General features: G+C 39.6%; 1 protein-coding gene across 20 annotated transcripts in view; it reads right to left on the bottom strand.

The window, feature by feature from the left end:
* Nucleotides 1-16,505, bottom strand: part of PDLIM5 (PDZ and LIM domain 5) — a 116,425-nt gene that overhangs the window by 76,066 nt on the left and 23,854 nt on the right. For 17 of the 20 annotated variants that reach the window (XM_040698981.2, XM_040698987.2, XM_040698989.2 and 14 more), the window contains exon 3: nucleotides 4,892-5,043. In XM_040698981.2, the coding sequence (XP_040554915.1) occupies nucleotides 4,892-5,043 (152 nt within the window). Of the gene's footprint in view, nucleotides 1-4,891; nucleotides 5,044-10,347; nucleotides 10,536-11,052; nucleotides 11,168-16,505 lie in introns of those variants that run through there. The other 3 variants (XM_040698982.2, XM_040698983.2, XM_046940152.1) reach the window with 3 other exon arrangements.

Below are 16,505 nucleotides of genomic sequence, written 5' to 3'. Positions count from 1 at the left end.
TCAACCATTTCAGAAATGGAAGCAGCATTAGAGAAACCGCTCTGTGTTGACATACAGCACCCAAAAGATTTCTGAAGCACTGCTGTAAGGTGATAGAGAAGTAAATAACATCAAACAACCTCAAGGGTGCTTCCAAGTGAAGTGGCCCCATAGCTTTCTGTTCCTGTTCTCAGGGAGAGATGAAAATAATTCCTTCAAAAGTAGCACCATTTTCTCACTATAAAGATCTGTTTTATGAATTATTTACCTCTATAAGTTCCATATTATAAAAGTAATAATAATAAAAAAAAACCAACAACCACTGCCTCCCAGGATTTTCTCTACTGCTTTTTCTTAATCCTTGCATTGCTCATTGCCACTTTTTCTAGAAGTTTCATGGGAATCTTGGCATCATGTAACAGTAGAAATACAGGATCTTTATCCTTCTCAATTCCAAAGAATAATTAAGGCATGAGTCTGGAGAAATAGTCCTCAAAAAAAAAATATTTAAAATAGGTGGTGGCTCTTAGCTCTTCAGTAACTTACAGATTTATTTATGGAAGCCCATGCTAAGTTACTGAAGTTGATATTCAAAAAGCAAGCATCTGGTTTCCATCTGTCCACATGGGAATTATGGAAGGGCTTTAACAGAAAAATAAAATATTCGGGTGCAAAAGAGCAAGGTCTCTGGGAGAAAGGGATAAATATCATAACGAAATAACCCCTAACTATAAAATGCATTTACTGTTTCTTAAAAAAAGAATACGAAGAAAGAAAACAAACATTAAAAGGAAGATAAACTCATATGTCATAAAAGGAGAAGAAAATAAAAAACTCCCCAATTTTTTTTTTAGTGTATCTAATAGGAAAAAATGAACAAACCATCCACAAATTGTATTTTAAAAATTGTGAAATGAAATGATAACTTTCATACTAACCAACACAACTTGTGTCCAGAGCTAATCAGTTTTAAAGACATCACCTGAACACGCTTCCCAGCAGATGGAAATGTTGGGAACCTCCTGTTGTGCACAGCTGGCAATCACAATTTTATCTCTTTGTATTTAAGCAATCTCCAAACAAAGTGGGCTTCTAATTATGACAGCTATAATACCAGTTCCTTCAGTAACAGAGGAGTGAATATTTAAAAAACAGCACGTGATATAGTCTTACACATGAAGAAAGGAAGCTTTTATTCTCCTCTCTTCAAATATTACACTAACATTTAGTTGCAAAACAGCTAAACTGGTTTTCCAATCAAGATATGTGCACAACTGCCTCCATAAACATACTCCTTTAAGATGTAAAGTTTCAGAAGGCATTGCTTTAAATATGTCTTGCAGGCTAGCTACTTCTTGCGCCTTAATTTCCTTCTCTTCCTTTTATTTTTTCCACTTTGCACACAAAAAAAAATAGGGAAAGTCAAATAAAAACCTGACAGGGTTGTACCAAATTAAAATATCTATGATAAGGAAGTTGATCATAAAGACTTCTCTCTCGCCTTGGTTGTGTACTCTCATGAAGTTATATATGTAGATAGAAAAGCTACAGCTATATAAGTTTTACTTTCAAATAACAAAATAGAAAGCTCCAATGTGAGGCTGGCAGTGTACTCAATAATCTTTTCCCATCTTGCCACTGTTTTCACATCTCACTAAAGCCTCCATGACCACATTTACTTCCACATACTCAAAATCACATTAAACTGTATCAAATTCTAATCAATCAAGGGTAAAGCAGGCATCCATAGATGAAAGTACGGTGCTTCCTACCATTTGTCACAAACAAAAGTTATTAAGTATTACCACAAAATGAAAGTACCAAATGGAAAGATATTCAGGTTCCTATAACTACCTTCACCAAATATGGACAAAAACCATTAGCTCAAGCTGTAACACTCAGTTTTCTTGGCCCTCACTGATCATTGTTTTCCTTTAAAATGGCAGAAAACTGGGGCATTATCTAGACATTTATATATGCTTTTAGGTCTAACTTCAGCATTCCCACTCTGTAGCTATCAGTGAGTGGAAGTATATAAAAATTCAAGTGTTTTTTAAGAAGTTGTCTTAAGTTTTCCTATCCTACCTGTGGTATTGACAAGTAATTTAAAGACCAATGTTGTTTCACATTCACAGCTTCTCTTTAATCTTGGAGGGGAGCAATAATGTCTCAGAATATTTTATTTAGTTTTAAGAGAAGAGGTAGGAACAGAAGAATGTAATTATGGAAATCCCTCAGTATTAAAATCGCTTATCTCACCACCCCATTTATAGCCTCAAGCCATTCTTCTTGTGGGCAAGCATCTGCAGAGCTAGTATGAGTCCATCCAACTTTGCAAAGCACTTTTTTCCAGACTAAAAAGAATAAACAAACCAACAAAGCAAATCCCTCACAGGCAGGAGAGCTGAGAGTGCACTGCCCATGGCTTTGGTTTCATGAGATCCAGGCAGAATTAGAAACAGCTGAGCCCACGGGACTGCAGAGAAGCACCAGTTCAAGACAGGACATCTGTCCCACTCCCAGATGCTGGGGCTGAGTCTATTTCTTTGATCTCTGACTGTCTGATCCCAACCCAGCCTTCAGCTGTCAGGTAGCAGACACAAACCCATGAGTCAGTTCCTGGGTAAGGTAGGAAGGGTGAGAACAGGAGAGGACTGGGTTAACTCATGATTAATTCAATTTTTAAACCACACAGCAGTCATCTCTGTGCCCAACCAGGCAAGTTACTGCCTGAATGGGACACACCTGCTGTTCCTTTCTGATATCTGATATTTACCCTGCCAATTGATTTAAAATGACAGGCAAAAGTGGGTCAAACCCCTACTCATGGTTTCCTGCAGGGGTGACTCAGTGGACTCCTGGAAAGCAAGGTATTTCCAAATGACCTGTTTGCCTTGTTAAAAACCCAAGAAGTGAATGACACACTAAGTACAGTGTATGATTCCACTGGTAGGTTGTTTCATCAAGAAACTCTTAATGCCAGCTTTACAAGTTTCACTGGAGAAAATGCCCCAGGCATGAACCACGCCACAAGATAATCCTTCTTCAGAGGCTGAGCGAAAGGAATCCCTTACTAAGAACCGCTAAAGACCAAAGCACAGCAGGACAACAGACAAAACAAGAATCAGCAAGCAGGGCTGAAACTGTACCCTCTCAGAAAAGAGAGCATTCACACAAGAATTCAACTACATGTCATGTAACACTGCATACCACCACCACCCTGGAGAGCATGACATTTCTCAGACCTACAGCCATGTCCTTTTATTTTTGTAATCTCCAACAGGGATGTTCCTTTCCTTATTGAAAAGGAGGAAAAATTGTTCAGAAAGGTAGCAGTAACTGGTGAGGCAATATTGACATGGGGCTCAACCAATGCTCACTGAAGAATTGCATTGCTGAAGGAAGGCACAACAGCAATCAGCAGGGTGCAATGGTGGTTATTTTCTTTGACAACAAGAAAAGATGATTCTCCTTATGCAATGGCTTCAGTGGTCAGTTTTTCTGCAAGATACTCACTCACATCATTAAATAAAAATAGCAGCCTCCTAATAAAAGCCAATTTTTAGCCCTGGGAGACTTTTGAGAGTCTGCAGGAATTTCTTGCTTAGTGCTGCTGCTCTTCCTGCTTCAGTTCCAACAATGAGCATATGAGCATTCTGCTCCCTTTTTCCAACCTCTCCCAGAACATAGCCCCATGCTAAGAGCAGTGTGCCGAAATACAAGAAATTTTAGGAACAGGCAGATTGGCCCAACCTGAAACATAGTGGTAAAAACAGTTTGCAAAGGGAAGCTGCAATTTTATACAACTGCAGTACCACTTTGGGGATCACCCCTGTCTGACACCAAGCTGCAGTATTTTCATCCATGTAACACAAGGGTTGACTGAAAAAAAAAGAAACAAAATCCATCATTCAGCAGCAGAGAGATTTTGCTGCAGGTAATATAACGGGAAATAACTAAAATAGACACATGCCAAAGTCAACTATTTACCGAATCGGCAGAATTCCAGGAACTGGACAGTGTTGTACTTCACTTTTATCTGCAGTAAAACCGAACACCCTTCCCCTCAACCAAAATCCAATGCACAGATCAGCTTTGTGAAACAGTGGGTATTTTACCTTGCTCTATTTTACTGCTTTTTATACCTCAACCTTGCCCATTTTCTAATGATTTACTTGCAGCATCAACTTATTAACCAAACCCAGGTTCCGATCTTCTATTAATAGTGTTCTTATGCCTCCTGAGATTCCCCCAAGTAGTAGGATCTAAAATACTTAAAAACAAAAAAGTTGTTTTCAATAGGTGTTAGCAGATAGTAATTGTTTGAAGTAATACAATCTCATTGCAGCTTTTTCAAGAAACTTTCATCACAATGTATTTCAACCAAACGTATTGCTGGCCCTCTGAAAGGCCTGTTCTGCCATGTTAGCTGCTATTGACGGCTTCCACAGTTTCATTCAGCTTATTTTCTGAACTTCTAGCAATATGTAATGGAGTAAGGGGAGGTTTAGAAATAAAAATAATGTAGGACCTGACACAAAAAGAAGTGCCCTCAGTCAAGCAGAAGAGAGAAAAAAAAAAGGCTGCTCAGATCTGTTTTTTAATTAAAAACTGTTAACAAAACAGAAGTTCAAGGAGGAACTAGACTTCATACAACATGGAAGAGGTGACATAAGGTTGGCAAAGATCTCTGCCTACTCAAGTAATTAACAACTAATATGTTTTCTGAAAAGCTATAAATCAAGACATTTCAGGTTACAGTAGTGTATCTTCAAATGAAGGCCACTTAACTCCAAGCACTTTGCCAAACTACTTACATGGTTTTAGCCTCCAAACAACTGCTATGATAATGATTAATTCTTCTTTAAAAATTAAAAAAAAGAAAAAAAAAAGAAAGAAAAAGCCTCCTTACCTTTGCAAAGTCATGTTCAGATTGCCTGTACATGCCTTGATCTTGTTTTGTGCTTCTAGATGAGTCATCCCGTCTGTACTTATCCCATCAATGGTGAGAACCACGTCACCAATCCCCACGTTTGCTCGGGCTGCTTTTCCACCGTCGTTAAGCTGAAATGCCAAAAAAAGGCAAATGAGAGACTTAAATACCTTACGCTTATATTCTCTGAACAAAGGAAAACAACAATTTATACAACATCTTGCTCATAGAAACGGAAAAAGTTTGAGTTTCTTCTTTATGAGCATGTTTTTGTGGATGTTGAAGTGTACCTACCATCTTTCTAGTGAAGCATTATTTATAAATTCTTGTTTTTATTTCATATCAATGACAGGAAAAGCATTGCATGGCATTATCTATTTTTCAAAACCAAACTCCTCACTGACTGGCTGACAGCTGTGCACATTCACCAAGAGATGCAAGCAGGGATAGGCACATAGAATTTCCTGGATGTAAGTTTCAGTCTCTTATCTCTTCACATCTGAGATTTCTCACATGGGAGAAAGAAAGGCTATAAGTCAGGTTTTTCAATTCTAGATTTTCAATCTAATCCATCTCCTCAATGTTTATGTATTTGTCAATAGTTGGTTATATGCATGGAAGTCTTTATTAACAGTGAAGCTATCTTTCCCGCCAACTGCATATAAGAAAGTCAAAAGTTCAACATTACAGACAGGCCAGTTACAGAATTTTGTTTTGTCTCACTCTTGCTTTATAGCTCCAGTGACCCACAGCATACTCAGAATGGAATAAGAGAGGCTTCTTGAAAAGTCAGACTCTTTGATCAAGGTCACTGCTGAAGTTCAGCTCAGCTGCCTTTGGTCTACTTTAGTGGAGCACTCTAACAACAAAAACTTTTGTAAAGATCACATTATTGACTCTGACTGAACAATAAATTAATCTTTTCATCTGATGCCACCAGCTTTATTCCCGAGGACACACACACACACACACACACAGAAAAGCAATCCATGGTAAGATTTACATACTGATTTATACTCAGGGTCCTCAATCTGTTGAGCACTTCGTAGCTAGCTATTCAGAACAGTCCTATATGGTGCAAATTCCCTCTTTGTACTCAAATATATTTGCTCTCTTACAGCAGACAAGCTGTTACTGCTTGGCTGTGTATGTAAAACCTGACATCTATTTTGCATGCAAGCATGAGGCAGTTTCTTGAAGAAATCACTACTTTTAGGGAGGTACTGCAAGCAACACAATTACTTTGTCTTCATTTCCAGAAGTGTGGCCGAAGGAGAACTCTAACTGCTGTCAATCAAGCAGCTGCCCAAGGGGAAGCAGAATGAAGCTCTTCATTTGAGTTGCCTGCAGCCTCTCCTTTACTGCATCCAGCAGCTACCAGGAAGTTACCCCTTTCAACAATGATGAATCAGTAATCTACCCCTCATTTACTTTTCCAACATGAGAAACGAGGCTAGCTCTTGAAAGCAGTCTGTGGCAAGGGGGTACAAACACAATGAATATGAGAGGCACACTTCTTGTATTTGTGTACGAACAGTGACATAAGGAAGAATGTCACCTCTCAGTAAAGCTGTGGGAAGAACCCCATCAGCCTATCAGATGTGGTGCTAACAAGTGGATGGCAGCAGAGCAAGTTTCATGCACGTAAGACAAGGAGAAAACAGGGAAAAAAATGATGCTCTAATTTTTGAAAGTTTCTGGACTCGCTAAATTCATCAGAATTACAATTTCTGTAGTAAAACAATTTCCAAAAGGCTTCAACAACAGTCAGAATTTCTCAAAAAAAAAAACAAAAAAACTGGTGTTCAGACCCAGCTTTCAGTGAAGAGACCCAATTACGATAAAACCCAGTTCAGGGAACCCCATTAGCATGCAGATAGCTATGACCAACGTAGCTATTTATAGAGAAGATCCTTAAACCTTGGCGGGGGGGGGAAACCACAGTAAACAGTTCTCTAAATCGCTACATTACAGCAGGCTGACATTTGTCAGCAACGTCTGCAAAAGGGAATGGAACGTCAGGGCATTAAAAGCTAAAGGTCAGAAGGATCACCATGCCTTGTAGCTGGACCGTTGAAGTTAATAAAATCCAGCTTTCTCAGAATATACGCAAATGGGCACAATCCACAGATGATGTAATTGGTGATGAAAAAGGCAACCTAAAAGCACTTATGCAGCAAAGACATCAAAATTAGGCTTCAGAGTGAATATTTTCATTGGGGATGGGTGCTTATGATCTGGAGAAGTGTAAAGTAAAACAAAAATAACACTTTTTTTGTTTAATTACAGTGCCAACACACAACAAGCCAGAGTCAGAGTGATATTTGAACAGGTCACTCTTAAATATTTGCCTTCTGGTAAGGAAACTTTCTGAATGCATTAATGAGAAGGAGCTGCAAAATTATTTTTCAGCAAGAGAGCCCTGGGCAAAAATTCATTAAAAATATCACTGGGAAGTACATCTTGGGATGAAAGCAGCACATCCCAGAAAGCAAGGTGAGCTTTTGTCTGTGTCCATGAGACCTGCTGGGCAGGCAAGGAATCGAATCTGCGTTAGAGATGAAGGGATCACAGACACAGCTGAATTAACAAATTACAGGACTGTTAATGGTTGAACGATGCACACAGAGGGATACCAGTGCACTGATCTCCTTATCTAGATACAGTGGATAAAACTTCCGAGTAGCACCCACTGATTTGGGATCAGAGATCTGACTAACAAGAGGAGAAATTGGTACTTCCAGGAAATCTCAGCTCAGCATGACTCTGCCCTGGCAGTGCCTGCACCAGCATCCCTGGTTCATCAAGCATCTGTTCATCTTCTACTGAAGCTACAGAGTGAGCTTTGCCACAGATACTGAAAAAAACAATATACTTAGGGCGTACAGAGCATCAACAGATACATAAATAAAAATAAACATCTACACTGAATACATCAGTAGGAATTCAAACATTGAAAGAATTGCAGACTGCAGATGTATTTTTTGCTTCCAAGAATCTCAGTTTTGACATCTCTTTGTTTCTCTAACAGCACATTATCGTTACAAAGAGTAAGTTCATATACATATTGAGCACTGTGTACATATTACTGTGTACATATTTGAACCAAAAATAAATCAAAGATTCCCCACATATTCCTCACCACTAAGTCCAGTTATTTCTGTTTTTAAACTCAGAACTTGAAAAAAAATCCAACCAATACTGAAGTGCTACAAAAAAATAAAATAAAAACTTAGGTTCCAATGTATAAGAAAACCTGGAGTGTTATTTGTAAATCATTTCTACTTTTATACAGCATTTGTCTTGTATGAGTGGTTTGGTCTAATACTGCACACTTAACTTTAGCTATGAAGTTAGTAAGATGAGCCTGCATCAGTCAGAGGTGAACTGCAGCGTTCCATATGCTAAAAGACCAAAATACCAATAGACTGATGGGCAAAAAGCCAAAAATTAATGCAGAAATCCTAGTATGAGGAAAGGAAATGGAAGCAGTGCAACAAGATGTATGTACAGAAGAGTATGGCATTAAAACTGTAAGACACGCTATCTGCAAGTCAAACTAATTTCTAAGCAGCACAAACATTCTTGCAATCCTTTATGGATTTGTTTTTAATTCAGCATTTACAACATGACTTTTTAAAATTTTTTAAAACAAGTTTGAATTAGGGATAAAAAAAAGTTTAGTTTAGTTTTTGATGTTACATAGAAAATATATAAATCTATGAAGCTGCCAATATTTGCTCCTACTGAGCTCCATCTCCATATTCTTTGGGAAGCTCATTTTGAGGTAGGGAGGCAAGCAGGAGAGAGAGGCATTTCATGACCAGGCACCTGCCAAGGCCAATCATTCCCACAGCCCCTGCAGCAAACCTCCTCTCAGCCTCACAGCAGCCCCCAGCTCCGTGGCTGAAAGCCAAAACCCAGTCTACGCCATCCACACTCAGGACACTTTCTAATAAACACTTATAAAATCATCCATCTAATATTAGACTTCAGCTTTGTTTGACCTCCAAGTTCTTTTCATTGCTGTTGTTTTTAAACAGCAGAATTTCCAAGCTGCAAACATTGTTCTAAGCTACGTTCCAAACTAAGATGAAACAAAAGTAAACTAGTTCTTGATCCAGGATGAACTTCAAAGGCAGTGCAAATAATCCCAGCACAGTTCTACCCCTCCATTTCTAAGAGCAAACAGGCCAAATCACACTGTAATAAAGCCACTTTGTTGAGCTAAGTTTTAGCTCATCTTTTATCATTTGTTTTTTTAATAAGAAGCATTGAAAAAATAAAAAAGACAATGAGAGGGAAAAAATAAAAGTACCTCTTTTGCTTTACAGGGGGTATTTTAAGGTATTCTTCCCAGGAAAATTGTACATGCATACATACATGCACACCTATCTCTGAATCAATGCAATTTGTAGCTTAACTCATTCCTAATTAGCTCATAACTATTTGTCTTCTCTTACATGACTATGAAGAAAACTTGACAAACACCTCTTCTTTGGGCCATACTGTTACTTAGCTTTTATGCAGTAGCAAATGAAATACTTAGACTGCAGTTACCCATAAGACAAATGACTATCTGCTGAGATGGATGCTGTCTTTAGTCCTTCCTACACTGCCTGCCCTGAATCAACTGTAGCTACCAGCAACTCACCTGGTGCTGCATCACAACCACTTTGCCAGAGACTATTTTGTAGTCCGACAGCAAATAATGCGTTCCCCTATGATGCAAAAAATGCCTTCAATACCATCTGTAACTTCCCCTCTTCTACAATGGAATTGTTTACTCTGAATTTAAAACTGTATAGGTTCTTCAAAATCCCTCCAGTTTGATTTTTACCCCTCCAGCACTTCTGATGCACTTTTGCCTATAGCAATTCAAGTGAAAGAAATGCATAAACAGAAGAGAAGTCAACCAGACAACGACCTTTCATCACTACCATTCTTGCTTCCCTTTCAGCCCATTACTCACATTAGAGTATTGAAACAAAAAAACACATGCAAAACAAGAAGCATACACACTTACAGAAATAATGTTACAGGAGAACTTTGCCTGTTTGATTTGTTTGTGGCTTCATCAAATACCATCCTGCTTTTGCACATAGCAGTCCCAACTACAGGGGCTCTATCTCTCTGTTGTAATGCACGCAGACACTACCATTTACACTGTGATCTGCTACTCTGTTGTTGATTGCTAACCTCGCTTCACCTGAGCAAAGCACGATGTTGCAGCAGCATTTAACAGCATGCTCTCACATGCACACAGAGCTCCAAGAGTGCTCAGAAGCAGCCCTTTGGTGGTTTACTGCAAGCTCCTGGAATAAACCCTTGCCCCACACAAAGAGACTCAAAGACATAGCAGTACATCACGCTGGGGTCTGACATGCAAACCTTTGAGCACAAACAGCTCAGTGCTGTGCTCCAGCCAACCCTACCTAGTACAGCAGCTTGTCCAAGCTGTTTCTCCCCTGCAAATCAAAAGCAAAAACCCCACCTAAACTCAGGCCTTCTAACAGGCTTTAGAATCTACGTTACCACTTCTTCATGAAAAAAGTTTCTGAAAGAGTCATGGGAGCACCTGCTCTTTGTGGCAAATGAGCTTCGTCGGCTCTCACTGGAAACTGAGAGCTGGATCGTATTCCTCACAGCCTTTACTACTGCAGTATTATTCACATAGCCAACAGATTAGCCAGCCAGCCTTCGTACTTGCTTCCAAATCAAGAACGTACATGCCGGTTTTAAAGTCCAGATCAAATTTATACAGCTGAGGTATAAGAGCTCTAATACAGGGTTTGCAGTGGAAAGCGCTGACACGACTGACTATAAAAGGGGTTATGAGGCAGCCCTATAACTATGCTGAATGAAGACTTTCCCCAAACCAACCAGAGAGCTTAGGTTAAAAAGAAAAAAACAAAAAACTTCAATTCCCAGAGCATTTCGCTGAATCCCATTACTTACATTACCAAGAAGTCCTACCCTCACCTCTCCCACTGCCCTGTGCTCTCATCATTTGTGTTCTTCTCCCTACAGCCCCAAGAGTGCTCCCAGACTAACAATGCAGACTGGGGTGAACACATCATGCCAACCATCACTGAAGATAATACATAAGCACAAAGCAAAGCATCAGCTGTACTTCTCACCGTCATTCCGCACCCCTCTGCCAGCTACCATCCCAGTGAGAGGACTACTCTGCATCCCAGCCTGTTCTCACAGGGCACTCTGCTCTTCTTCAGCCCTTTTCCTTGGCTACAGCACAACAGCAGTTTGGCTGAAGTTTACCCAAGACAGCCTTTCAACATATTGCAGCCCACAAAGAGAGGATGGAGGGAGCCCACAGGCATTCAAGCATTTTGCTCGGGAGCAACCCACAAAACCACTCCTCACATTTCATTCTCAGTTCTGCCATTTATCTTCAGAGGAGCACGAGGAGATGGCTGCTGAAAAAAGAAGCAGCACGACACAGTGTAAATTACTCTTGCACACAGTTGGATTGGATCTAAAAATATTAATTTAATTAAGAGTTTAAGGAATAGGATAACTGCAAAATGTATACGTCTTTTGGATAGGCTGTCTTCTGTTTTTCATCATCTGATACTAAACAGATCCACTTGAATGCCTGGGAATGAAACAGAAGAACAAGCCCAGAGCTTCCTTTACTTGCTCCAGAACAGGTTGCTAATAAGCAGGCATGGTTTCCACGTGCTGCTGCCAGAAGGGTTATTAGCTGGTGCCATTCCTCACTTGTCACGGCTTGGCTGATGGTGATTTCCTCGCAGCCCTGCTCTTCCACAAGTAGGTTCCATCCATGCCACCCCTCTCTCTTACGACAGCCCAACTGCTGCAGCATGGCAGCTTCAGAGACAGTGCCTTCAGCTTTAACTTCTCAAGGAAAAGGGAAGTAATTAACTAAACAAGCAGCAATAAATTCTAACGTAAATAATGTGTTTATATGCAGCCTAAAGATGTTATTCAGGTACTGAAACATAAGCTAAAATCTACAAATATCCACTGGGATTCAAAGAACTACCAACATGAGTCAAAACTTCCACCCACTTCACAAAAGGAATAAAGAAACTCTTCTATGGATGTTTGTCTCTGTTGGCAAGGCTAAGCATCTGGTGTTGCTTTTCTGAGCCACCAACAGCACTGAAGAAAGCAAATAGGTCATCACTGAGATGGGACAGGTAATACCTGTAGGCTTCCTGAATAACAAGATCCAATTAATGTTCTGATTTGGGGAAGAAATAAGGTTTCAGTGTCAAAAATCAAGTCGTCAAAAGGATAAAGGCAAAATAATTCAGATATTGCAGCTACAGCTGGCTCTGAAAAAAGGTGGGCAATTCCTATGAATACTTTAATGACAGAAAATGATTTACAGCTAAGTGCTAGAATGCCTGCAGATATTTTAGAGTATAAATTAGGAGATTTTGCAAAACATTCTCTCAGAAGGCTCTGTTCCCATACTGTCAGTGTGCCCCAGAGCCCTTTTTATTTTAACTGGCTGGCTACTCTCTGAAGATTATTCTTCTGTTCATAGAGTTTACAGAACTAATCCAGGCTTCTCCCTGAGAGAATATATGCCAGTGGGTAAAAATTACTGCCTACTTAATTTCTCAGAGAGACAGAAAGAGGAAACAGAATGAAAACATAGCTAGCAATGCTATGTAAACTTCATATGACTGCTCTAGCTCTTGCAAGCTTTATGTCTATAGAGACTCTCTTCCAAATATTTTTTGTATGTCCAACACAAATTAATTCCACAACTGAAGCACACAATTGCTTGGGACTGTTGAAGAGACATCACCTTAGGAGCCACATGGTTTGCATCAAAACAGTTCCCAAAACCTGACATTTTTACAACAGTAAGAAGCGCTGCTGACTCCAACATCCTCAAAAGAGGCAGCAGGCAGGGCCTTGTCCATCAACGAGAGCAGATAACATCCATTCCCACAGCACGAAGGCCATACACATGAAGATCCCAGCACTGCATACAGTGGTGTAACTCATCCTTTCCCAAACAGAGTTATTATTACTCATTTACAGATGAGAAAATTAATTCAACTTATTGAACATCATCTTGATTCCATGTGGCTTTCAGGCCTCTTATTTAGTCCTAAACAATGAGATATGCCTTTCATGCATCAAATGCAACATCATTGTCCTGCATTTTCCAGGATGTCCTCTTCTACGGGAAACCAAACAGATTAACATTTTATTCTGTGAGTCCTTCCTGTGGGAAGTTGACCTGAGGGATGCAGAGGAGTTTTGCATGTTGCAGCAGTGAAGGAAATGCTACTCGTGAAACAATCCCACATGCGAAAGCAAAAGCAAACAGAGAAAGTAAGTGGGGAAGCATGAACTGAAACCTGATCTGAGAGAAACTAATAGCCCTTCACCAGTGGCAAGAAAACACTACTACAAATTAAACGTCTCATGATAGCCCATGTGCTGCTTCACTTTCACAAACATGCACAAACACATAAGAAAGTCTTGCTTCAAAGACTGTATAATTTAGATAATGATAAGCTATACCACATAAGTAAAGAGGAAAACGGAGGCAAGTTCAAGCACTGCCAGTCTACCTTATGGGTAAAAATCTGTACAGGGAGCACAGCTCACCTGAACATTATCCCAAACCAAACCGCTGGAGTTTCTGCAGAAGTCCACTTTCAAAACTAAACCTATATGCAGCAGTGGGAGTCACCACGTAAGCCTTACAAAATGAGACATTTAGGAGTCACATATGTGGAAAAAAATACTGAATTTATTCACAGTTAGTGACATAAGTCCTGACCAGGAGTGGCACATGGCAGATGTGAGGAATATAAATGGGACTGGAAGATCAATACAATTTTATTAAAAGACAGAAAGAAGAGATTACTTTAGAGGCTGAAGGGGAAGGGTGAATCAATTCAACAGGCAATGAAGGAAGTTTTGTGGCAACCACATGAGATAGGACTTGGGGAACAGCCAGGATCAAAAAGGAAGAAGTTGTGTTAGTGAGAAACAACAAGGAAGGGACTGGCTGGCAGGTTTTTTTTTTTTTTAACAGGTCAGAGAATCCAAGTCCAGTCCTGCAAACATCGCAGATGAAAAGGCAGCAACTTTCCAATGCAGCTTGAAAGAACAGGAGAAGATACACTGCATCACCACCACACAGATGATTTTTTATTTATTTTTTAATATTACCTACTCCAGATCAACAAAAAGATTCCTATGTGTATGTGCTTTCACTTAAAACAATGGACAGAGAACTTCCAGAATTTGTCAAACAAAACTTCTAGCACAAAGAAATAAAAGAGAAATAGGAGACATTAGGAAATCCTAGTGGATATCTAGCTTTTTATATGTCAAGGGAATATTAGAGCAGACATTTACTTTAAGGCAGACACTTATTGGCTGAAAACCCAAAGTATAAAATATTGCAGAAAGAAGTCCAATAAAAACCCTAGGAAAACACGAAACACATTTTAAAGGAGTTGTATATTGTTTAATAAATTCATACCAGCTGTTTACAGCTAAGACACCAAAATCCTTACCACAAGCTAAAAAAGCGCATGAGAACACACAACAATTTCAAATTTAATTTTGCTTTTGTAGACTGCACACATATACACACAAAACCACGTTGTTTTAGTTTACTTGACTTTAAACATGGCTTTTACATGACTTCAATTTATACAGATCCAGGTGCATGGGGTTGTTTTTAAAGCACTGGATATATTACAATAGAGAGTGTTACACACACACACATATCGTTTGTTTTGTTGTGTTTTTTATTGTTTGTTTTTAAAAACATACCCACACACACAAATTTAAGGGTATTCTTCCTCTCCACTGGGGACCTCTATGAAATGGCCACATGAAGATAATCAGCTTTTCTTTTTAGGCAGCGCTTGACAAAAAGCATTTCTCCAGAGAAACTGGAAGCTATTCAGGACAAATATGCTGACTGCAAAATAAAGACCCACATTCTGGGTATAATTTCCTTATATTTTCCTTTACACGCCATGATCTCTGGACTCTATCCTACAAGTCAAGATACCTGAAATTCAGTTCTGGAAAAAAAGGAATCCCCCCTAAATTTTCCACTGTAAAGTTTATGTTGTGATCACAGGAGGATAACTATTTAAATATTTCCACTCTTGAATTTTGGGACTAAAATCAAGACCACTTTAGCATTCTGAAAGGAAAATTCACTGCATGTTATAGAGAAAGGCAACAATTCCAGTTTAAACAGCACAGAACCAAAACCCAATATTCACTCATTTCTCCAACCTGATCCAAGACAGATGATACAGAATCTTTGCAGGTTTTAGCAGTTTTTCCCCTCCTTCTTTTTCTGTTAAATGCAAGTAACTACAAAATATTATTAACTTGCTTAGGAGTCACTGGGCTCCATATGAGCAAGACTGCTGAAAGTGGAAGTGAGATTTCGTGCACTTGTACCCTCAAACAAATGAAAAAAATATTTTGAAATGAATCTGGTATTTAGAATAAATCTTCAAGACAAACTAGGTAAGCAACAGCCTCTCAAAAGCACATCTTTTCATCTACTGAGGTAAAAAAAAAAAAAAGAAATGAGAAATCCAAGAAACATCTTAGAAGGCATAGGAGGAATGCTGCCCTCGCAGAGTTGTGCCAGCTTCATGCTCATTCCCATCTAGAGGCTTACTCAAGCTGGATGCTACCCAGTTCAGCAGGAGACACAGGTACCCACTGCCCAAAGTGGGGAATTATGCCCCCCCCCCATATGCTGTGGTGAGATGGGGAATACAGTTTCCAAAATTGCTGAGGTTCCACCTTTAGTTAGAGAACACAGTAAAATACAAAGTAGAAATATTTCAGTCCTGCCTCTTATCCCCCTGCCCAACCTACCACTAGCCAGGATATGATGCCTCAAAGGCTACCAAGGAATAGACACCAAAAGAATAAGACAGATCTGATGGCTCCCCACTCAAGACCATCACTAAACAGCAACGGCATGCACGCTCTTGTGGGTGGAGGGCAAAAATAAGCACACTTACGAAGGCAGAAAGTGAGATACAACATGCAGCCAGTGACCTTTGGCAAGCTACATCTAACTGCCGCGTGAGCTGGTGACATCAAGGATCGCATCATTCTGATCCTAAAATGCATTTGTTTACATATTCACAAATTGGTTTAATAAACCAGTTTTTGGAGCAGGCTTTTTCCTCATCTATATGACGTTCTTATGCAGTCACTTTCTAAAAGCCAAATGGGTTCAGCAGGGCAATTAAAAAAAAAAAATGATACAGAAGGTTGTGAGCTCTTCACATGGCCATTCATCATGTCTTCCTCAAGACTAACAGCTTCATACATTCCTCTCCGGCCACCTATTAGAAGGCATCAGATAACTTCTAATTACGCAAGCCATCCGACTGGCCACTGCAGAGGCTGAGCAGTCTGGAAGTGTTTAATACCTCTCTGCGTGTTCAGTTACAACCTGCACCTCAAGCCCACGGGCAGGTTGGCTTTCCCAGGCAGCTCAGAAATGGCTTCTCTGTCTCCTGAGCTACTAGATTTAAATGGCAACATAGTACACTTGCAGCATACCTAAACATAGTTTTGA

The sequence above is a fragment of the Gallus gallus genome, chromosome 4, assembly GCF_016699485.2.
Source record: "Gallus gallus isolate bGalGal1 chromosome 4, bGalGal1.mat.broiler.GRCg7b, whole genome shotgun sequence".
Taxonomy (NCBI): Eukaryota; Metazoa; Chordata; class Aves; order Galliformes; family Phasianidae; genus Gallus; species Gallus gallus.
This window is presented reverse-complemented; position numbering and strand designations above follow the sequence as displayed.